The 23,212-nt window shown below is 39.1% G+C and overlaps 2 protein-coding genes and 1 pseudogene across 3 annotated transcripts; 2 read left to right on the top strand and 1 right to left on the bottom strand.

Moving 5' to 3' along the window:
- Positions 1-4,428: 4,428 nt before the first annotated feature.
- LOC145160867 (uncharacterized) lies at positions 4,429-5,361 on the top strand. The gene has a single exon (XM_079080233.1). The coding sequence runs from the start codon at positions 4,561-4,563 to the stop codon at positions 5,206-5,208; it is 648 nt and encodes a 215-aa protein (XP_078936359.1). The 5' UTR covers positions 4,429-4,560; the 3' UTR covers positions 5,209-5,361.
- BTR1L (binding to TOMV RNA 1L (long form)) lies at positions 5,333-8,175 on the bottom strand. 2 transcript variants are annotated; one of them, XM_079080231.1, is made up of 7 exons: positions 7,921-8,175; positions 6,595-6,821; positions 6,408-6,514; positions 6,126-6,319; positions 5,960-6,024; positions 5,710-5,867; positions 5,333-5,609 (listed from the first exon to the last, which is right to left on the bottom strand). In XM_079080231.1, the coding sequence occupies exons 1-7, from the start codon at positions 8,018-8,020 to the stop codon at positions 5,498-5,500; spliced, it is 963 nt and encodes a 320-aa protein (XP_078936357.1). In that variant the 5' UTR covers positions 8,021-8,175; the 3' UTR covers positions 5,333-5,497. The 2 variants fall into 2 exon arrangements, with proteins under 2 accessions (XP_078936357.1, XP_078936356.1); XM_079080230.1 differs by having other exon boundaries at positions 6,595-6,830; positions 7,921-8,174.
- A 1,313-nt stretch (positions 8,176-9,488) lies between these two features.
- LOC145158430 (proteasome subunit alpha type-6-like) lies at positions 9,489-11,219 on the top strand (annotated as a pseudogene).
- The last annotated feature ends 11,993 nt before the right edge of the window (positions 11,220-23,212 follow it).

Here is a 23,212-nt window from a genome sequence, read left to right as displayed (position 1 = left end):
GCTTCTAGCCCAGCGGTATCCGGTGTTGTCCTCATTCATTGAGGTCGATGGTTCAAGTCTCATTGTGGACATAGGTGAAATAATTTAAGAATAGTTTAGTATATATTTGTATTTTCCGTTAAAAAAAACCGTGTTGAAGAATTGACAAAAGACTTTGTTTTTAGGAGAAAAAATAGGAATTGTGGCTATTACATTAGCACTTGAATTTATCTATGTTTATATTAATGTTTTTTTAGTTTGGACATGTTTGTATGAATGTTTTTAATTTTTATTTTGATGTTAAGACTTATTTTTCTAAAATGTGGATATGTCTGCATCTTTTTAAAATTTTGGAATTTATTCATGTTTAATTATCAATTTTATTTATGGAATCTAACCCACGAACCAGAATCTGACACACGAACCCGAATCTTACCCGTGAACCCGTATAAATAAACGGTTTGACGGGTCGTATACGGGTTTGGTGTTCCAAACGCGCCAACCCGTGCCTCGTATAATTAAATGGGTCGTGTTTGAGTTGCTTTTTTTGACCCGCCAACCCGTATATGACACGATTGTCATCCCTAATTACACGACCCTATTAAAAATCCAATTTCTCTTATGATTCCAGAAACCACCATGCTTTTATTTACTCTTAAAGTATTTATTTAACGATTTGTGCTTGGTGATGGTGACATGTTTGAAAATGGTAATAACACCGGTGAAATCCCTCATCCAATGGAACACCCACCTATAAACTTGGAGGAATCGTACAACAAAATCCACAAGACTGACGAACTCATGGGAGAAGGAAACCCATCGGCTAGCCTGCAGTTCTCCGATAAAACTCACCCCCATCCCTTCGTCAAGAACCCACTACCACGATGTCCGACAAAATGATTGCTCAAGAAACCTCATCTCAAATCAATTACATGTCATGGTTCCTACTATTTTTTTAGTGTTCTTAACTATAATCAGATAGCTTAAGGGTTGTTTGATATTTGTTGTAACATTAACAACTATTTATTCTAAAAATTACCTTTATCAACAACAGAAAGATGTAAATCTTTCCCATCATGCATGTTATCTAGGTCATTGACAATTGGTGTATCAAGTGTGACACATTCTGGATTTAAAATCATTACCTACCCCATAATTTTTTTCCCCGATTACCCCTGGACCTCCACCATATGTCAAGAAAATATATGGAAACCATCATAAGCTTTAATTACAGCAAAAATGGTGTCATGCAATCCCTTAATACCATGATTTCAATAGCAAAGATAAACATTTTACTCGATAAAATTTACCATTTATGTGCAAAATTAAGTTAGTTGACTGTGATTATATGCGCTATTTTAGCAGATTCAAGTAAATAAGACTCGATTATTGTTGGAACACAACCGAAGAAATCATAAAGAGTTTAAATACAAAATCAACATAAGAAATTGTAGAAATCATACAAAATCAACATAAGAAATTGCAATAACGGAGCAATGTTTACCTAGATTTGGGAACGTCGGTAAAAACATACAAAATCAACATAAGAAATTGTAGAAATCATAAAGAGTTTAAGTTATAGAGTTTGTGGTTTCTCAAGTTTCTCTTGAAAGGCCCTAAATCCCACCCTCTTTTGACTAAGGGTTTTTTTTTAAGAAAAATATGGGTTTTTTTTTACGAAACCCCAATTATTAAATAGCAAATGTATGTTGAAAGAAAGAATAAGACCACATGTGTGTAGTTGCTGCAAAACGGGGATGGAAGAAAACTAGTTTGGTTTATAATTTTTTAGGTTTCTTTTGTTTGAATTTTTTTTGGAGTGCAAATCAAAAATCGGTTCAAACCAAATTTAAGGCATTTGAGACCAAACCGAAAACCAAATTACAATTCGGTTTGGTTCAGTTTGAAATTGAAGAAATCACATTTTAAGGTTAAAAATAAAATCCAAAGTTTCAAATATAGACTCGATTATTGTTGGAACACAACCGAAGAAATTGGACAAAGAGAGATAATTTGTAGAGTTTTGGGATCCCAATCCAATTAAAAAATATAAACGCTAAATTTTATTAATGAACACATGTTTTCAAAATTTTAGTTTAATTTTTAAAGTGTTAAAATATAAATTATTTAATAATTTCGTTAATTAATTAATTAAATTTGGTAATTTGGTTCGATTAGACCATTAACTCAAACCATAAATCAAATTCATAATTCGGTCTGGTCTGAAACCAAACCAAAAACCAAATTTGAAATTTGTTTGGTCTGAATTCAGTTTCGATTTGGTTTTAGTTTTCGATGTATTCGGTTTAAAACCAAATATCCACCCTAACAAAGAGGGGATTGTTTTCGGTTTTTAGACAAATTAAATAATTGACTCGGGTTCAAGTCTTGCGTTGCCATCGTAGGGATAACTCATAGTTGTAGTTCTCACTCTTATGTGGTAAGCTCGTTGCTAATCAGGATCGTTCATTCAACCCGATTGGCAATTGAGTACCTGGGTAATCTGGTGCACGATCTTCCTTGTGGGCCAGGACGATACATGGGTGGATCCAAGGGGATACTGGTGTAGCCCGGGATGCCCCTCAAAATAGTTTCAGTAGTGTAATTTTTTTAGGAAAATTTCGTTTTATATAGTGTTCATATACGCATCCTTTCACTAATAAACACAAACAAATAGTTGGTTTGGTGGTTAAGGCGTTGTCTTATTGAAGCAAAGGTCTTATGATCGATTTTAGCTCCTTACATATCTTTTGTTTATCTTTGTTTTTTTTCCTAGCTATTTTATCTCACATCGCCAAACACATGTAAACTCAGCCATTTTCGTCTATTATATAAATATTTTGATATCTACTTTGAGTCTCACATCGACTCAAGTATCAAAATATACTTCAACTTTATGCTTATATAACAAGACTTGAGGTTAGCTAAAGATTTAATTAAGGTTTAGGTTTAAAACCAAAACTGAATCTGAATCGGGGAAATCCAAATACTATTGAAAAAACTTTGGGCTACCCTAAAAATAAAATTAGTATACCCTATTATTATAAAAACTTTGGGCTCCGCCACCAGAAATCCAAGTACTCTGGAAAAAACTTTGGGCTCAGCCACTAGAACGATATAGTTGGCAAAGCAGTAAGGGGCAAGTGGATGCAGAGAAAGTGAGAAACTAGCTAAATATCATCATTTATTATAAAATACATATTTTTAAGTCCCATGATTTTAAAATCTTGGTTCCGTACTTAGACGTGTCGCATGTTGAGGTTGGCGGCATGATACTGTTTAGGGTTGTGGACCAAAAAAGTTAATTACACAAGAAAACAAATGCATTCCCTTTTCATATTTCAAAGTCAAAGTGGGATATGCACTTGTGCCCTTAAATATTCCTTTTAGATGAAATCAATTGCCTTCTCTATGCTTCCTACATCTGTCACGCGTGAACCCTTTAAATCAATTTTGCTTTTCAACCAACATACAATAAAACTAACATGTGGTCATATGTTTATATTATAAATACACGTATATATATGACATGATAGATTGTTTGGTAAAACGACAACAGCAGATATAGGAGTGGAATCGATACTCGGTGGATCATCGAATGGAAATAAAATCAAAATAATAAACATGACCTATATCATTTCAACACATAAGTCAAATGGATTTCTTTAATCCTTCGCTCTTTTGTTATCTTTTTCTTCAAGAATTACGAGAAGACAAAATTGCAAATATAAGCTTACAATTTTTTAAAATTTATTTTTAAGGTGATACCGTGATAAGTGCCCGCAGGAGCTCGATGTTAGCCCATTGTAGTATTGTAGTTGTACACATATATTCAAAATCATGTCCAATATGTCACTTCTATCCAAAATCAAACAAATAGACGAACATGAATTATAAATTAACAGATAATTAAGATGGTTATATCATATTACCATCTTTGTTAAATTGTTTCTTTTTTCATTTTATTTATTCAAAATTTAGAACTTATGTTATTAAATCTTATAATTGATATAAGTGCAATGGCATATTTACATGATTTATAACTACCATTGTTAAGCACGCTTCGTAATATTCCAATAACTACTTTATCTGTTTGGAATATTTAAAAAAGAAATTAAATGTGGGAGGATTATTGACAAGTGTAGTTGTGTGAAAAGATTAGATTGACAAATAGTGAAGCTTGTTTTGTCAAAAGTGGAAGAACACTTTAGTGAAGGGTTTATGATGACTGTGCATGGACAACAAGAGATAGCATAGCTAGAGAGCACCACCGCCCACCCACCTCCACCAGCACCAGCACCACTATCTTTTTATCTCAAATCAGACACTTCATTTCGATCACCCATCATTTGGAAGCTACTAGAATACCAGACTCATTCAAAGTTAGAAAACCTTTTTGAATTTTGCGTTTTGCAATGCTTATAAATAGCCAAGTCTCCTGCTCTTGTTTGTACCACACAACTCATTGTATCTTATTAGTCTAAAACACACATATATACATTGAGCTCACAACTCGTATTGCATTGCTCGAGAACATATACACAACACAAGTGAGGTACTCTAGTTGTACAGAGTTTGAAGATGGCAAACTCAAAGTCAAAAATCATAGCCATTGCATTCTTGGTGTTATTTTTTGTGGACCTTGGGTTTGCTGCTAGATCGTCTAAGAAGATCGATGGTCAAGGGGGAGGAGGTGGCGGTGGTCAAGGAGGAGGAGGTGGTGGTGGTTCTGGCGTTGCAGAGAATGGCCAGGGTTCCGGGTCAGGTTATGGATCAGGGAGTGGCTCTGGATACGGAAGTGGTGGTGGAGGTAGAGGAGGAGGTGGTGGTGGAGGAGGCGGTGGTGGTGGTGGTGGTGGAGGTGGTGGAGGGTCAGCAAGTGGTAGTGGATCAGGCTCAGGCTATGGGTCTGGAAGTGGTTCAGGATATGGTTCAGGTGGCGGCAAGGGTGGCGGTGGTGGCGGTGGTGGTGGCGGTGGTGGTGGTGGTGGTGGCGGCGGTGGAAGTGGGAATGGGTCAGGAAGTGGTTCAGGCTATGGCAGTGGAAGTGGTTCTGGATACGGAAGTGGTGGCGGTAAAAATGGTGGTGGTGGTAGCGGCAGCGGTGGAGGCGGAGGCGGTGGAGGTGGCCGTAATGGGCAAGGTTCAGGATATGGGAGCGGCTCTGGATATGGAGAGGGATATGGATCAGGATACGGAGGTGATGATGCCGGTGGTTATGAACCATAAACCAAATTTTCAACAACAAAATTATTACTAAAAGAAATTTAATTTCTCATATTAATCAGTTTATGGTATTAGTAAGCCGAATAATAAATTGCATCAAATTCATATTTACTTGTAAGAATTTGCATGATTATAAGAAGTTCCTCATTCTGTGTATTTTGTGGTCATAAATTTAGTAAAATACGAAAGCAAAGATGACAATATGTTTTGTTTCAACTCTATATGATAAAAATGATTTATGGCAAAAGTTCCTGTTTAAACTGACAGAAAGAGAGAACCTCGTTATCAGTTTTCAGTTTTCAGTAGTCGCAGCTAGAGTTGGAGATGAAGCCGATGCAACCTTGTGCATTATCATAGCCTCTGCTACATTTATTGCCCTTTGTGATCCAGTAATCGTTACTTTCCTGCAACAAAATAATTAATTAATAAATTAAAAGGTGCACTTGGTTTTTTTTTTTTTTTTTTAAATGACTTTAATAAAAAGCTACATAGAATATAACATACCTATCAGATGTCCCATTTATGAAATCACCTCTTTCAGATATCTTAATCCTAGCTCCACTAATCTGACTAATTTCTGTTATATTTCTACCACTACGGCCCACCACAATTCCTATATGCTCATCTGCAACGCCCAGAGTCACTGAATTACTCATATCTTCCTGCAAAATACAAATATTTTTTTATTTTTTTTTATAATCACCACATAGCTTCTTCAACCACAGTGAAACAAGGAGGAAAATAATGAACGGACCTTATTGTTCTGAAACTTTTTACCAGCACCATTTGGTCCATAGTTTGGTACACTGTAAAAAGGTGCTGTAGAAGCAAAAGGGTAAAAATGGAATAAGCAAAAAAAAAAAAAAAAAATACTAATATGAGATTAAAGTTGATATATATTTAAGTAAAAGAAAGGGTACCAGCATATGGAAATGGGGGACCCACAGACTGTACGTAGTAAAGATCTTCAGACAATCTTGAGAGAATCAGACTAGTAGCTTGCACCTGTTGCTGTAAGGTGCCAGCTACTGTTACCAACCTATCATTCATCCCAATATAGTTGTTATCTTGAGGGGATATCTTAATGTTAGCTTGTGAATCTTCAATGAATGACCTGAATTAAACAAAAACAAGTTTTCAAAAAAAACTAAAATGTCAATAACAGTTATTATGTGCAGAAAAGCAAGATTCTGATTTCTTACTTTATCATAGATCCTCCCTTTCCAATGATTCCACCACAAGAGCCATTCGGTACAATTAGCCTAACTTTTGATCTTGGTTCAGCCTCCTCACCATCTTCAGCATAAAACTAATTGGCAATATTTGATGCCTTTAAAGAGAATGTCATGTAAATAATCAAATGTTACTTGTGTTATGAGGACTACTTACTTCATTCAACAACTTGGTGAGGATAAGTTCCACAGCATCAAGAACTTCATCAATAGTTCCAGACACCATGATGATCCTATCTGAAGTTCCTGGAAAATATTCATAGTTTCGAGACAACTGAATTCGTGCATTGGATCGTGATTGGAAATCAGAGATTGTTGATCCACCCTTTCCAATGATTGAACCAGCTTCAGCATTTGACGCGAGAAACCTCAGGTATGTGGTGTCTGGGTAGTCTTGGACATATAATGACATCATTATTAAAACATTTTAGAATATTAAATCCACGAAAAAAAATTAATGCTTCAGAGACTGGGATGGAATTTAAATCTAAGGAAAAGGAAACAAGAAAACTGCAGCATAGTAAAGTAAATTAAAACAAGTTTCAAGCTTCTTCAACATAATGCACTCATCTGTTTCCACTTGTCTCATTCTTCTTGGTTTCTCTACTTGAAACTACTAGTGTCTGTTAATCTAACTCTAACTGATTCTTTTCCTCCTTGAATTATATCTGTATCACATTATTCTCGAAGTTGTGGTCCTGTGGAGCTGACCAGTTTGATTTTTATGGTAAAAGATTTCACAAAATTGATGCAACCATGTCATAGCAACATCAGGATTAATAGATTTGGGATACCTGTTGAAGATAAATTTGCTAGGAGAATTTAATAAAGTACTTTGTTGTTCTTGCCAAAAAAAAAAATCTAAACGTAAAGTTTGGATCAAGTTTCCTTGTACTACTTGCAGACATTGTAAAATTTCGTAACTGATTTGTATAGCTGTAGAACTAGTTTTTTGGATTTTGTTAGTTGTAACATTCTGTAGGACATTAATGAACCATGGACTACGTCTTGGGGCTGAAGGGAGTTGTACAACCATTTAATGTAACGTACAAGATATTCTACTGTTAGCTTCTCGCCATTTATATGCAAATTCAATTATACTAGCTCACGTAAAAGACACCGTGTAAGGTTATCCAGATCAATGCTAATGAGAAACAACGTATGAGAAACGTAATTTCTAATTAATCTAATAATCTCTTTCCAATAACTATCTACCTTATATACGAGCCGCATCTTCATTCAATTCTAACAGATGTCTATCTATTTTAAACCTAATAAACATCCATTTCATCAGAGTTTCATAAGAAGAAATCCAAAAATCAAATTGCATCTCATTAATGACAAGCAGTATAGATTTGAGAATCTGCATAGCTGAATCTACACATTCAGCTACAATGTCCTTAGAAAACGAGAATAGACATTTTCGGAAACTTATGGTGAAAAGTAGATCAGAAGGTAAGAGATCGAATAATATTAACAATACCTGAAGCAGGAGGAGGAGAAGGTTGCGGTTTGTGAGGTGAAGATTGCGCCGGTTGAGCTCCGTCATTGGATGACGCGTAACCAACGTCCGCCGATCCCATTGCGTTTGCGTCGTGTGTGTAGATGTGTGGTTTTGCAGTCGAGAGAGAGAGAGAGATGGAGGTGAAAGGAAATTAGAGGGAGTTTGAGAGGAGCATTTGCAGAGTTGACATCTCCTTGTGTTTTACCTTTCTGCCGTGAAAACCGCCTCCAGTTTTTACTCTCTCTATCTCTTAACAATACTTTAGCTATAGTAAATACCTAAAACACCCTTAACTAATACAAAGTTAACAATAAAGCATTGGGCCCTTGACCCCTTGCAAAGGTTAAATTCCAAAGGTTAAATTCCAAGGGGTCAATCAATGGCCAAAATATAATCGGGATTATCACGAAATCGCCCTCTTTTAAAAAAATTTCACCAAAAACATTATATATTTTGCAAAATGGTCTTTGCAAATGGTCTTTGAAAATGGCTTTTAGTTTGTAAACTTATTATATATATATATATATATATATATATATATATATATATATATATATATATATATATATATATATTAAAGTTATGAAGAAAAAGAACAGTAAAGTTCCTAAGATGTTGGCAAAAATGGCCCCTGTTTATGTGTTTGGTTGCAATTTCGAGTTCGTGGGCATTTTATGTACTTATCAACATTCTTAGATGTTTCTCGATTTTCTCCACCGACTTGTCTTCCTTCTCTAATAATATCTCTTTCTTTCTCTTTCTCTTGCTTTCTGGATGGTTCCATCCACTGCCCTAGACGGCGGCATACCGCTGTAGGTAATCGATTCTTCCAGTTTCTTCCTACCACCGTTCCTTATCCAAACCATCTGTTCTTTTTCCTCTTTCCTCGGATAACAAACCTTCCGTTCTTTTTCCTCTTTTCTTGGATAATGTTCATCGCCACAGCCATCCAACAAGAATCAGTGCTCCATCAAATTGAGGTTAAACAGATGAATAAATCGTTCAACTTTGGGGTTTTATTGAAGCATCTGGGATGAAGATATCCGCTCTCCACCGTGTGTCGTCGCCCCCCATGTGAAACCTTCGACCGGTGACCTTTGCACCCTACAGTTACAGGTTTGTTTTTCTTCAACTTTTTTATGTTTTCGTTTCACGATGTCTCACCTCCCCCTTCTACATAGCTCTTACTAGATCGAGTTGTTCCGACAGCGCAGATGTTTCCACTCTACCACACCACCGACTTCATGTTTGTTCTTTGCTTCCATATGTTTCGTTCGTTCACCACCTTCCTGATGAATTTGTACATCTAAACCGTTCATACAGTGCAGTCGATCATTTGGTAAGGTTTCGATTTTCGATTTTCACCATCCTTCTCGACTTCTTCTTTTCTTTCTCTTTTTCTATAGTTTGATTGATTAGTTTTTTGAATGATACAAAATCGAGTATATGAGATTTGATTGTAGCTCTTAGGATGCACACCAATTGCTCGATAAAATGCTTGAAGCAAGTTTTTCAATTTTTTTTATCAGATGATAACAACCATAGGCATGGGGACGGGATTGTTAGGGAGTGATGCAGAGGGTTAAAGATCAGCAACTTTCAACATCTACAAAACCAGCAACCATTGTAATTGCACCCCAAGTGTTCGTTAAAATGCAAAGGTTAGTTATTATTTTCATTGTATGTCCCAGCCAAAACATATGCTGAACTGTGTACAAAAAACTTCATTTCACCACTTGAAGATTTGATTCCCTTTTATTGGAAGCTCTTGGATCCAACCAACCTTACAAATCTTTTCCCTGTCACCAAGTTCCTTGGATTGTTAGCTACTGGAACTACAGGTTATTTTCTCAATGATTTGCAGCCTCAAATCAAATATTTTTGTGTAGGGCAAGAATAATAACTAATAAATAATGTTTTGTACATATTTTCAGCTGATGCAAAGACATTGGTTCCACAGGCAAGAAATGAAGCAGTTGAGTTTCGTTGTAAATATGGCTATGAGATGGTTGTTTATGTATTAGCAAGATGGTATTAATCCTACAGTTTTTTTGAGTTCCGTTTATCAGATTATGTCATATCATTTTTTATGTTGATAAATCTATATGTTGCAGGATTGCTGACAAATCACAAGTTTATACTCAACATGCTTACATGAGACCACTTGGAGTAGGTTAGTTTCTAGATGTGAAGTTGTTATTAGTTGCTTATTTTTGTGAATGTGCATGATTTTATTGATTTGTTTGAACTTCAGTGGCTATGTTGTTGGGTATTGATGATGAGAATGGGTCTAAACTCTTCAAATGTGATCCAGCAGGTCACTTCTTTGGACATTAGGTGTGTGGAATTTTGTAATGGATTTAGAAAAAGATATAAATTTGTTATCTGATGTAGTTTTTGAATTTTGTTTGTAGGCAACAAGTGTTGGATTGAAAGAGCAAGAGGCTATTAATTTCCTTTAGAATAAATGGAAAAATGACACCCTCAATTTACTTATGATGAAACTGTACAGGTGAATTACTACACTTTCTTTGAGTTGCAACTATTGTGTAATTGTATTTAACATTGACATATGCTTGATGCATCCCATGTTTGACTGTAGACTGCAATTTCTGCTTTGCAATGATGCAATCTGTTCTACAAGAAGACTACAAGGCCAATGAGATTGAGGTTGCAAATACCGGTTTGGAGCTGAACCATCATAAGTGTATCTATTTCAAATCGTTGTTTGTTGCTTTCTTTCCATTTCTAGGGCAAAAACAGGTGATTGTCTCTGTTTCTGATTTCGTTCTTCATCTGGTAATTTCATCGATTTCTTTTTCTATTACGTTGGCAGTGATAACAAATTAGACTTAATTAATCGGCTTGGTGTGAGATGTTATCCCAGGAACATGTTCCAAAGACCCACTTCAAACACAAGGTTCGTTTACAGTTTTTTGTTAATTTTTCCGTTTTTTTTTCAATACCTACTGAAAATGAATCAGTACCTGTTGATTTTGTTTTTGACCATCTAATGCCAGAAAAATCCTTAATAGTTTGTTACCGTGGAAGATTTTTTTTTTGGCAGGGAGAGATGACATTTTTTCATCCGTATTTAGGGGACTCTATACTAAAGACATAGATACTCCTACAGCAGTGATCGACCAGGTAAATCATGCCGACTTCGCTGTATTATCTTTTGGTTTTGGTGTTTATTCAGGTGTGAATTAGTTTCATCTCAATTCCTTTAGTTTTTTTGGTTATTTTAATGAGTTTATCTCATGTTGCAGTTTGAATAAGATGAGGATTGACATTAATTTCTTGGATTAACATCATCAGGGTTGTTGAATAGCGACATGGTTCTTCATCTCTTACAAGGGCATATCTGTTATTGATGCTTTCAACTTGAAATTAATCTAGAGAATAAGAAGTTTGATCCTCCTTATAAAGTGTTTGTATATACTGTTTCATTTCACTAGAAAATGATTGTGTTGGCTGTGAGTCTTTTATCTTTTCTATAGATGAGAAGTTTGATCAGTATATGATTCCTTTGTTTTTTTTTGTAAGGTAGTTTTAATGGTAACTCCATGAAGGTAGCCAGAGTTATTGTTCAACAATGGGTTCAAAGAGGCTTATGTTATCTGAGTTGGAGTTAGTGGCAACAATGGGCGGTTGGTATTATCATTCACTTTTTTCTTCATGGAAGCATTCAAATAGGAGAATATTTGGACAAAGTATATGTTTAATTTATCGTAAGTTTTCGGTAGTTGGATACTCAGGTGGAAGCATACATACATGGGGTGCACTCAAGTACATTCCTGATAGAATTGCAGGTATTTCACCATTCTTTAAATCAAATACTTTTTTTTAATCTGATTATCTTGAACTGAAAATATAGGTGCTTTCATGGTAGCACCTTTGGTGAATCCATATGAAGCAACCATGACTAAGGTTGAGACACGTAGGACATGGGACAAGTGTATGCAGAATCTAGGTTTCAAATGGGACAGTGTATGCAGTAAAAGAATATGCAGTTTTTTATGTTTAGAATTGAAATAGATTAAATGATGAATGCTATAAACACGATTCTAAATCTCTTATGTGGAGAAACTAACCAAAAAGCATAAATTTGTCTTTGTATGTCTTTAATGACTTAGATAAAAAAAAATCACACATCTGTCAAACACTTGGTTGTTGGACCAATAGTCTTGAAGGGTATTGGAAGCTCGCGTTTCATCTTTAGCAGTAAAATCCGTGCCTTTCTTCTGGTTAGTAATTAATTTCTGATTGTAAGTATCATTTTCTTGATTTGTTATGCTAAGAAACAATTATTTAACATATTATTTTAACATCATTTTTTAGATTTTTCTTCAACTGATTGCAATTGTGTGTATGTATCATGTATGCAAATAGGTAAATTTATGATTTCATATCATCAAAATATATTGATTATGAAGAATCTAGGTTTATAACTTCATCATACATACTGTTTTTTTTACCAAACTGCCCCTACATACCGTTTTTAAACTTTAAAAAAAAATGATTTTAACAGTTTTGGACCAAACTGCCCCTGCATACTATTTTTATAGTTAAAAAAATTTGATTTTAATAGTTTTGGACAAAAATGCCCCTGCATAATGTTTTTATACTTAAAAAAATTGAATTTAACAATTTTGGATGAAACTGCCCTTGCATACTGTTTTTATAGTTAATTTTTTTTATTTTAACAGTTTTGGACAAAAGTATCCCTAATGTTTCAAATTTATTGTGCAAAATGATGAGCGGGTGTGGTTTATTGCCTTTGTGTCTGCGGCCCCACCACACGATGATGAAGCAACGAAGATAACTAAAAAGGTTTATGCCAAACTTGAAGGTTTTTTTACCTCAAAGAAGAGCGAACGGTAAGTTTCCTATCTTAATAAATGTATCTTGATTTCAATACAAAAAAAAGAAACATAACTTCCTTTGTAGATTTGTAATTGTAACAGGTGCTAGAAATTGGATATGCATGAACCTGGAACAACTTTGTGGGAAAATTTGGAATCTGAAATGGTAGAGTCCTGATAAGAAATTTTGCAGCTAAGTTTTATTTCTGTTTCCTGCTTTCAAAGGGTTTTGTTTATTGGGTTGTAAATTACCTTTCATTTAATTAGTAATTTGTTGTAAGATTAGGCTGTTTTAATGAAATTGAGGAAACACCCCAAATAACATTAATAACATAAATAATAGATTATGTTAGAACGAAAAGAGGTACAACATCTATTTATTCGTTTATGTATTTATTTACATTCTTTATACTCAAAGTAGTTCAACAAATACAATCCAGGTACAAAAAAAAAACCCGAAGACGTGGCCACCACCCCAGTCTCATCCCATTAACCAAACAATAAACCCATGAAGTATATATTTCGATAAATAGCTTAACTTGCATTTGCAACTTGCAAAGGGAGAAAAAAGACATTAATTTGATAATGCCACTTAAGAGGTATTTGGCAAACCGACAACAAAACAATACCCAAACTACAAAAAAATAGTTTGTCAACTAACATTTACAAACAACAAACAACAGAAAAAATTGTCGCATCCGACCCCCGCAACATGGGGGTTCCCCACCTAGTTACTATTATAGCAAAGAACTTTTAGGTTTCTATTATTTTGCAAATCTCTATTTGTTTGCAAAATTTGAAGATTTTAATGATTATATATAATGTAGTTATATAGAAATGAAATTACAAGTTTTTGGGGTTTTGAAGTATATAATATTAGGATTAATGAAATGCTCCATAGAATATTCATCTTGTATATCCTATTATTGATGGTAAATCTTGTGTCATGATAGCTTTAACAAATAAGAGTAGTGAGATTAGATTATCTTACAAACTTCTTGCATTTGTTGATGTTATCAAGTTGTTTGATGATGATATGATGTTTGTTGTTTATATATGTTATTCGTCGTTATAAGAAATGATAACATTGTATTAGGCTAAGTTGGTTGGTAGTGGTGAGAACGATCGAGTGCGAGAAGCAATCAAGCATGTAATTTCTTCCCTCTGACAACTCCAAATTATGTGTATAAAACCAATGAACCAATCTCTTTATGTATGTTCATCGGCCAACACATAAGCATGATCATGAGTATAAGCTTACATATGAGATTGATGATTTGTGTTAGCAAATGCATATGATCAATTGATTAATCGAAGAAGACGATCACCAAGGCTTAGTCGTATTTCCATTGAAATTTAAAGGTTTTTCTTCCAAGGGATACTTCAAAGAGACTTGAAAACTGGTGGGGAAAATATATGAAAGATAAAACTAAACGCATGAATGAAAATTATGAGGTAATACTAGATCAATAAAAGGGTAAATTACACAAAAATCATTATAAATCAATATGTGTTAACGTATCCCACTAGGAATACATTAAAGAAAACAAAACCGTTATCTTTAGGACGACCTAGCTAATGGTCGCAAATATATCCTACTGCCAGAACTAGGCCCTCGCCCTCACGCTAGGACCCTCTCGATTGGCACCCTCGTGCCCAGGTCCAATTCCTGACAACAATCTCTTTGTTGATTACAAGGCTTTACTCAACTGGAATCAGCAAGTGACGTTGTTAAGCCCAAGGTCCATATCACAACATCTGGCATCATACGGGCGTGTACTCAGAGTTGCACAACCTTGATACGACTCTAAACGTCGACAATGATGGGAAAGGGACCTACGGCTTCCGACGGAGGAGAAACGAGTCCATTCAGATTAATGTCGTCGCTCGACGGCACACAACCATCTGTGTCGGACGGACAAGCCTGCACCCACACGCCAATAACACAAACACCAAGTCCAATAACAGGAACCGCAACAGAAATAATCACCGCCCAATGGCGACCGCTACCCGTCACAACAGAGCACCTGGTTACAACCACGACTGCAGCGCCTTAGTCGACAGCGACTCAACAGTCGCAACCACCGACCCAGCAGTTACAACTGTCGACTCAGCAGTCACAACCGGTGGTTTCTCAGTCGCAATCGCTACCGCAGCAGGTGGGGACGAACACTTGGTCCCCAGGAACCATATTGTCCTCCACACAAAATCCAATGTCAAGCTATCAGTTCTCTCCAATAGCAGGCATGTCGCATATTCCGATCTTCGCTCAACAACCTCCAATGCTCAACCCCTACTTCCAGCAGTTGCAGGGATCCTTTCCCCTAGCAACACTGTCGCAAGAATCCAACCTTCGCTCGTCATTGGTGCAGCAGCGCAATGCCCATGCATAACAGTCGCATGGTTTGAACCTGTACATCCTCCAGCAGCCGTGATCGAACTCACAGTTGCAGCAAAGCACGCAATCGAGCTCAAAGATACAACCGTACATCTCACAAGCAGTGATGTACAACCAAGCGTACGGGAACCTGTATTATGCTCAACAATTCATGATGTACAATGGTTTTCCATATCCACATGTGGAAAACCCAGTAAGAAGCAAAAGCTCTGCTTTCTATCAGGAGCTCTTGTAGTATGAGATCCCATACTCGGCGATGATTCCAAACATCCCCAAGTTTTACAGTACAACTGATCCTGATGATCATATCAACACTTATGAGTGGACGATGACGTCGCTAAGGATGGACAAACGGTTCATTTTCACGTATTTCCCTGTTACGCTAGCGGGAAACACAGTAAATGGTTCAAGGCACTATGACTGGTAGCATCTCGAGTTTCGAGCAGTTATGATACCTTTTCCTCAACAATTTTATGAAACTAAAGAGAGGCAAGGGAGATGCAAACTCGATAATGGCATGCAATCAAAAGGAAGGAGATTCGATACAAGCGTATTACGATAGATTCACTCTGGTGACGCTCAACGTCCCGGGTCATAAGTAGTTCCTTGTAGCTGGTGCCTTCACCCACGGTCTACTCCCTGACCTTTTGTCAAAGAAGATGCAGGGGATGGTACCTCAGTCAAGAGACGAGCTCAAGTACAGAGTCGAGAAATATCTCAGATAAATTGAAGGTGAAGAGAGAAAAGAAGCCAATCTAAAAGTTGTTGCCAATGCATACATAAAGAAATAAGAATCATTGTCTCGTCCCAACACTAGCCATCGAGAGTGCCAAGAAAGAGGCCACGACAAGAATAATCGACACTCGTGACATCCATCCCAGAGATATCGTCCGTTTGGAAAAGACGAGCATCGGGGCCACCGAATCGATCTCCACACCATCGAGAAAACTCCTTTGAAAATGGAAAAAGAAAAAGGCAGTTACTGTGAGTATCACAAGAGAGAAACTCACAATATCGGCGAGCGCACGGTACTGAAGAAAGATATTGAAGAAAAGTAGCTAAAAGGCGGCCTCTTTGACATCGCAAAGGACCTAAGATCCAAGTTCGATGCCAATCAGAAGAATACTCGAGCTCAGAAAGACGCAGGCAAGCGCCCTGAGAAAAAGAATGTCATCTTCACCATCTCCAGGCCATGCAAGAGGGGCGATCCCTACAAAGAAAAGGATAACACCGAGGTGTTATCTAGAAACATACTTAATATCAAATTTTCGATTGATTACCCAAGGTGTAACGACCGTCATTTGAGGTATTAAATATTAAATATTTCTTAAATTATAGTTGGGCTAAATATGGATAAAAAGGACTATTGGAGTGGACTTAAGCAAGTGGGCCGAGAATTTAGGTTGCCCATAAGATGTACGCTGGGCGTAGCCTTGGTGTACGTGGGGCGTAGAGGCGCATTAGATGCAGGGCACGCGCGCACGTACACAGCGGACCAGGAGTACGTGCAGCGTACGTGAGCATATGCCAAAACCCTAATTTTTAGGGTTTAATACATATAAATACCCCATTATAGCCACCCCTGGCCTCCTTACCAGCCCCTCACCCTCATAAACCATAACTACCCTCTCTTACTCCATTTTTGTGTGTGTATTAGCATTTTGAAGCTTGGTTTGGTGAAGAAGAGCTTGGAAGAAGAGAAGAGAAGTTAGAGAAGAAGAACTTAAGTATCTTGAGCTCAAGGATGTGGGATTATCTCATCTTTTGGCACTCAAAGGAGGTATAAAGCTTCCAACTTTCCTTATGGAAGCTTAGATCTAGGTTTATGGAGCTTTGGACCTTTTTAGGTCCAAAGGTTGGATTTTTATGATGTAACTTCGTTTTTTAGCTTGGGGTTGCCACCCTCAGAGCTAAATGCATTCCTTTAGCAATAAAGTTTCAATCTTTAAGGTCCATTTGTGACCATGCATGAGATATAGCCATTTCCTTGGAAGTATGTTGCTATTTTCCAAGTTTGGGTTCATTTGGTGGGTTGCAAGCCACCAAGTAACACCGTAAATTTTATAACAAATTTTTCATTTTTAAATTACAAAACTCTCAGAATACATTTCACAAAAAATCTCATTTATTTAGTTTACAACTCGTAACTCCATAATTGTTTGATTAAAATCCAGGATCCTCAAAACATAACTCTTTCACTGGTGTGTACAATCAAGCCGGTGCCTTCCCGCGATCCTGAGAAAACATGAAACACATAACACATAACACGGTAAGCACGAAGCTTAGTGAGTTCCCCAAAATACCACATACAACAATTCGCCACTCGAGGCTATACTGTGTAAGACCCTCCCGTCTATATGTCTCAGCGGGACCCTCCAGTCCCGTAGCTCGTTGGACCCTCTGGTCCGGTCTAGCTCGTTGGACCCTCTGGTCCGGTCTGATTCAGAACCCTCTGGCCTCGTAAATCGTTGGACCCTCCGGTCCGGTCAGAATAGCACATAGCATACATAAATCACAATACACATAATCTCAAGCAAACACGTATGACCTTCCGGTCCACACAGATACCACCCTAGGTAATGTATAGTGAGAAGACTCACCTCAGATGGCGAACAGATCCTATAAATGCTGCTGCTACACTCCGGCTTCTATCACTAAGCCAAACCCACAAATAACCCCATTAGGATCTAAGACCAATCCTTCACATTATTAGGTCTAAATATGGTCCACCAATCCGGTCCATAAATAATCCAAGCCCAATGGACCCACCAAGGCCCCATGCCAAATGGGTTCACAAAAAGTCCTCTAATGGCCCAACTATGGCCCAATTTTCTAAATTGGTCCCAAACCCTCATATGGGCCTTACCCTAAAGCCCATATAAATATTCTAGTCCACAGGATTGCTCTTGGATGGCCCATCAATAGCCCAAACACCAGAGTCCAATAGAAAGGCCCAACACAAGGCCCAAGTAAAAAATTAGGGTTTTCTCATAAAATGATGATTAAGGTTAAGTGTTTCTCACTTAACCCATTAAGGACTTAACCCATTAAGTCCATTGTTCCACTAAACCATCATACAACGGAATCGGCATGCCATAACTTCAGTCCACCGGTCCAAACGTGGGTCCCAATAGGCCCAAACCAACAAACCCAAAACTAGGGTTTTCTAAACCCTAATTAGGGTTTCTAGCCCAATCACGAGCCAGCCCAGTCCAATATTAAGTAATTGGGCTAATTAGGGTTCCACTAGGTCAACACCACCCACTGCCACCTCGGCAGTGGTGGTCGGCGGCGGCTCCCGGCGGCAGCCACCATTTCCAACGATGGTGGTGGTGGTTCCGGCCTAAAGAGTGCATAAACAACCTCAAACATAAAATATACGTGCACACAACCACCTCCCATGGTGGCTGGTGGCGGCATAGGGCGGCAGAAAAATGGAATTGGGTGGCAGCCACCACCTTGAGGTGGTGGTGGTGGATTTTCTGGTCCAATGACTCGCATCTAACACCATAAACACAACCCGACATACTCATATCACGATCCAAAGTTGAAAAGACGTACCTACACACGACCACCCTCACGGTGGCACGAGGCAGTCGGAGAAGAAGAAGGTCCGCCGTGACTGCTGTTCGGAATAGAGATGGCGACGACAGCCTAGCGACAATATAAGCGGAGGGGAAGGAAGCAATCACAGCAGGGAACCGGGGCTGAGTTCTTCCCGATGAACGGAGGCCACAATCACGCCTCACAGCTCCGGCGAGCATGCGACGCTCAACTATTTCACGTCGTCCAGCAGCTACAATGGCGTCCCGGTGGCGGATTAGCGGCAGCAACGGCTGGTTTGATCGGAATGCCGAACAAACATGGCGGCTGAATGTTTTTGCTAGGTTTAGGTTTAGACGATGGGAGGGAGCACCGGGTATAACCCGTGTCTTTCTTCAAACAATTTGTGTTTTTACAATACCAGCCCCTCCCCACCAAATCTTCTTCAACTTTAACCCAATATTTACCTTTTTAGCCCATACTTCCATAATTCTCTTCAAATTAAATCCCAATAGTTACCATGCAGCCCCTGATTCCATAAATTCATTACAATTAAGGTCCAAAACTTACCAATTAGTCACTGCCCTCAGAAATCTTTATAAATTAAATCATGAACTTACACGTTTAACCCCCACAAATCCAAAATTACATCAATTGACTCCCTGACACCCTCACCCCGCTAAATATTATTTATTTATTAAACGGGATGTTACAGAATAAGACGTTGAAGAGGACTTGAATCTATAGTTATAGCCTCTAGAGTTTAGTATTAAGTGCTTAATGGGAAAAGTGGCTTAACAGGGTAGTACGCTCGACGTACCAGCCAGTACGCGCAGCGTACAAGCCACACAGCAGGTACGCGCTGCATACAGAGGAGTACGCCCTGCGTACTCAACAGTATTGGGCTTTTCATCTTTTGGGCCTAAGTTTGGGCAAACTATTGGACTTGTCAGCTATTGGGCCTCAATGGGCCATCAAAAGTCAGATTTTGGACTAAGGACATGGTTGGGCTTAAGGAAGGCCCATTTGAGAAGTTGGGCCCAATTTAGAAAATTGGGCCATTAGTGGGCCTTTAGTGGGCCATTAGTGGACTTAGAAAGATTAGGTGGAATTGGGCCTTAGATATGGTCCAAATTAGAGCATGGGTAAAATGGTCATTTTACCCTTAGAAGGATTCTTAGTTTTCTGACTAAGCATTTCTGTATAGAGTTAGTCGGGGAGTCGTGGGAGCAGCCAGCAGAGATTCCTCACGCACGAGTTCAACATCCAGTTTGAGAGGTGAGCTTCCTTCAGTAGGAATGTTTCTACGGCACCAAGGCCGACCCGTAGTATGATTATGTTAGTAGTTGAGTGTGGGCGAGGCCCGTATCTCCCAATTAGCCGAGTGTGGGCGGGGCCCGTATCTCACAGCTTAGTTTGATTATGGATATATGCCTGATTGATAGAATTAGTTATATTTGTTTTCTGTGTGATACTTGTATATATGTGTAGTAGCTGAGTGTGGGCAGGGACCGTATCTCAAAGTAGCCAAGTGTGGGCGGGGCCCGTATCTCGTAGTAGCTGAGTGTGGGCGGGGCCCGTATCTCAGAGTCAGCAGAGTGTAAGCGGGGCCCGTATCTCCCAGTTAGCAGAGTATGGGCGAGGCCCATATCTCCATGAGTGTGGGCGGGGCCCGTATCTCTTAGTAGCATGTTATATGTGTATGGTATGTGGTAGTTTGGGGTGACTCGCTAAGCTTCGTGCTTACAGTTTCAGTTTTGGTTTCAGGTACTTCCGGTAGCAAGGGGAAGGGCTCGGGATGATTGTAGCGCACACACCATATGTTTCAGCCTGGGATGTTTATACTTTGATATGTTGATATACATTGATATGGTGTTTGAGATATTATTACACGTGTTTGGATAACTATGGTTTATTTAATATTTTAAAATGAAATTTTTGGTCTTTATTTTTGGGATGTTTCAAGTTGGTATAAGAGCCTTGGTTTGAGGGATTCGGGCACACTCTCGGGTGTGTCTGGACTCAAACTGAGGACTTGATATGAAAATTTTCAAAGGAAAATCATTTTTATAAATGATTTTTAGAAAGAGCAAAAAGAATTTTGAAAAAGAGAAAAGGGTGTGGTGCATGCAATCAGCCGAGCTCAAGTAAGTACTCCCAAATTACCCATACAAGTTTATGTTATGATATGTTTATGAGAACTGCATGCTAGTTTAGGACTAAGGATCTAGGAAGGATGTCGTATGTGCCTGTTATGTGTATCTCAGCCTTATGAACCACATGCTAGTACAGATTAGACAGTAATGGCCTGAATGTGATATGCTTGATTATGTGTACTTGATGCTGGAATGTTCCTTGCTTTGTGCTTTTAGGAGTTCTATCTATCTCTTACTAACTAGTAAATGAATATGTTAAGTTACATATTGCGAGGATTAAATAACTTCAGAAGTTTAGGTCTAGCTCTATTGTGCAGCTCTTGTTTGAGTGCAACCGTTGTAGGGTAGGATCTTTCATTCGAAGAATTATCTAGTCTTAGTGATATGTAATAGTATTCACGAGCTAGTTAGGGGGAGGTAGCAGGGACTTCTTATGCAGTTGATAGCGGAGAATGGGTGGTGATTACCCTAGGGCAAGCCTAGGATGAGTTTAGCATGAGATCAACAGTAGTAGTAGAAGGGACTTGGTGAAGTCGAGGCAGTTCTTGAGGAAAGTACGGATAGATGTGGAAGGTAGTATGGGCCCCTACTACTAAAAGAAGAGGATCTGTACTCGAATCAAGGAAGGCTGAGATGAATCCAGGAAACTTGTAGAATGAGAGATCCCTCGAGATATGACATGTATAATGATGTTTGTTATGGTGTATTTTTAGTATGGTGGTTCTACGCACTAGGCCAGTTGGCACTTCAGGCAATGGTGAGGGATCAGGCTCGGGATCTGGAGTCGAGCAGTTGGATGAGCAGACGAGGGAGTTTATTTCGTCTGATATCACACGCATCATTCTAGATCAGACTCCTATGATCTTTGGATCTGTCAAGGATGGTATTTTAGAGCTTATGGATGAGAAGTTGAGCGCTTTCCGCATTGAGATGGTGGCCAGGATGGGGTCGCGCACACTGAATTTTAGGGAGTTCAGAGCTTGTGGAGCTCCCGATTACCATGGGGCTCGGGACCCCATTGCGAGTACTAGATGGTTGGCTGATGTCGCCAACGTGTTCCGCACCAGCAGATGTCCCGAAGGGGACAAGGTTAGACTTGCGTCCTGTCTTCTGAAGGACAGGGCACATGACTGGTGGGAGGAGGTTAGGAGATCCATTGGGGATGATGACTTCTCGGCCAGGTTCAAGGCCGAGTTTGCACCAGTTATTGAGGTACAACAGTTAGCACGGGAGTTTCAGGACCTCCAGCTGACTACAGAGACAGTGGCGGAGATCACCACCAAATTCAGAGAGAGAGCCCTTCTTGTTCCGCAGTATGTGGCAGACGAGGAGATGAAGAAGGCTCGGTACCACGAGATGCTGAGGAGCGACATTAGACATTTTGTGAGCCGCTCCAGCTGCAAGACGCTGGAGGACATGATTGCTAGGGCTCGGGAAAGGGAGATTGATTTAGAGATTGAGAGGAAAAGGAAGCCAGAGTCGGTGTCTGGCATGGAGGGTTCGGGAAAAAAGCCCAAGGTAGATTCCCGAGGGAAGGGCCAGCAGGGCCGAGGTCGTTGCGACAAGTGTGTCAGGTCACACGAGGGGACGTGTAGGACGGGTAGTTCGGGCTGCTTCAAGTGCGGCTGAACTGGACATGTGAGCAGGGATTGTACTGCTGCTTCTACCACTAGCACTGCCATGTTATCTGATCTGATTTGCTTTCAGTGCAATCAGAGGGGCCACAAAAGGTCCCAGTGTCTGAGTTTAGCAGCAGCAGGAAAGGTGGGGGCACCCGCCCCTGCTACATTGAGGATTACAGACGGTCGTCAGGGCCAGACCGAGGCGCCATTGGCGAAGAGCAGAGCCTTCCAGTTGACATCAGAGGAGGCACGAGCAGCTCCTGATGTCGTTACGGGTATGTATCTTCTCCTTATCTCTTTATTTATTTTGATTATTGCTTATGTTTATGTGTTTGTTATAGGATCGTTCTTAGTGAACGGTATATCAGCCTTGGTACTGTTTGATTCGGGTGCTACCCGATCTTTTGTGTCGCTCGCGCTCAGCAAGCGATTCGTAGGAGATCCGGGGGTTCACATAGGTTGTACACTACAGTTATTCGATGAGCAGTTTTCAGTAGACCTGGTTCCTATTCCCCTGCGCGGGAATAAGGTTATAGTGGGTATGGATTGGTTGAGCCCAAATGGGGCAGTGATTGACTGTGAGCAGCAGCTAGTGAGGGTTCACACTCCTAGTAGGGGAGGACAAGTGATCCAGGGCGAGAGGCCACAACATGGACCAGTGTTTTGCTCGGCATCAAGGACGAGGCG

This window comes from Lactuca virosa, chromosome 2 (assembly GCF_052849685.1).
Source record: "Lactuca virosa cultivar CGN04683 chromosome 2, Lactuca_virosa_CGN04683_v6, whole genome shotgun sequence".
Taxonomy (NCBI): domain Eukaryota; kingdom Viridiplantae; phylum Streptophyta; class Magnoliopsida; order Asterales; family Asteraceae; genus Lactuca; species Lactuca virosa.
Note: the sequence above shows the minus strand (reverse complement) of the source record. Positions and strands in the feature narration are given on the sequence as shown.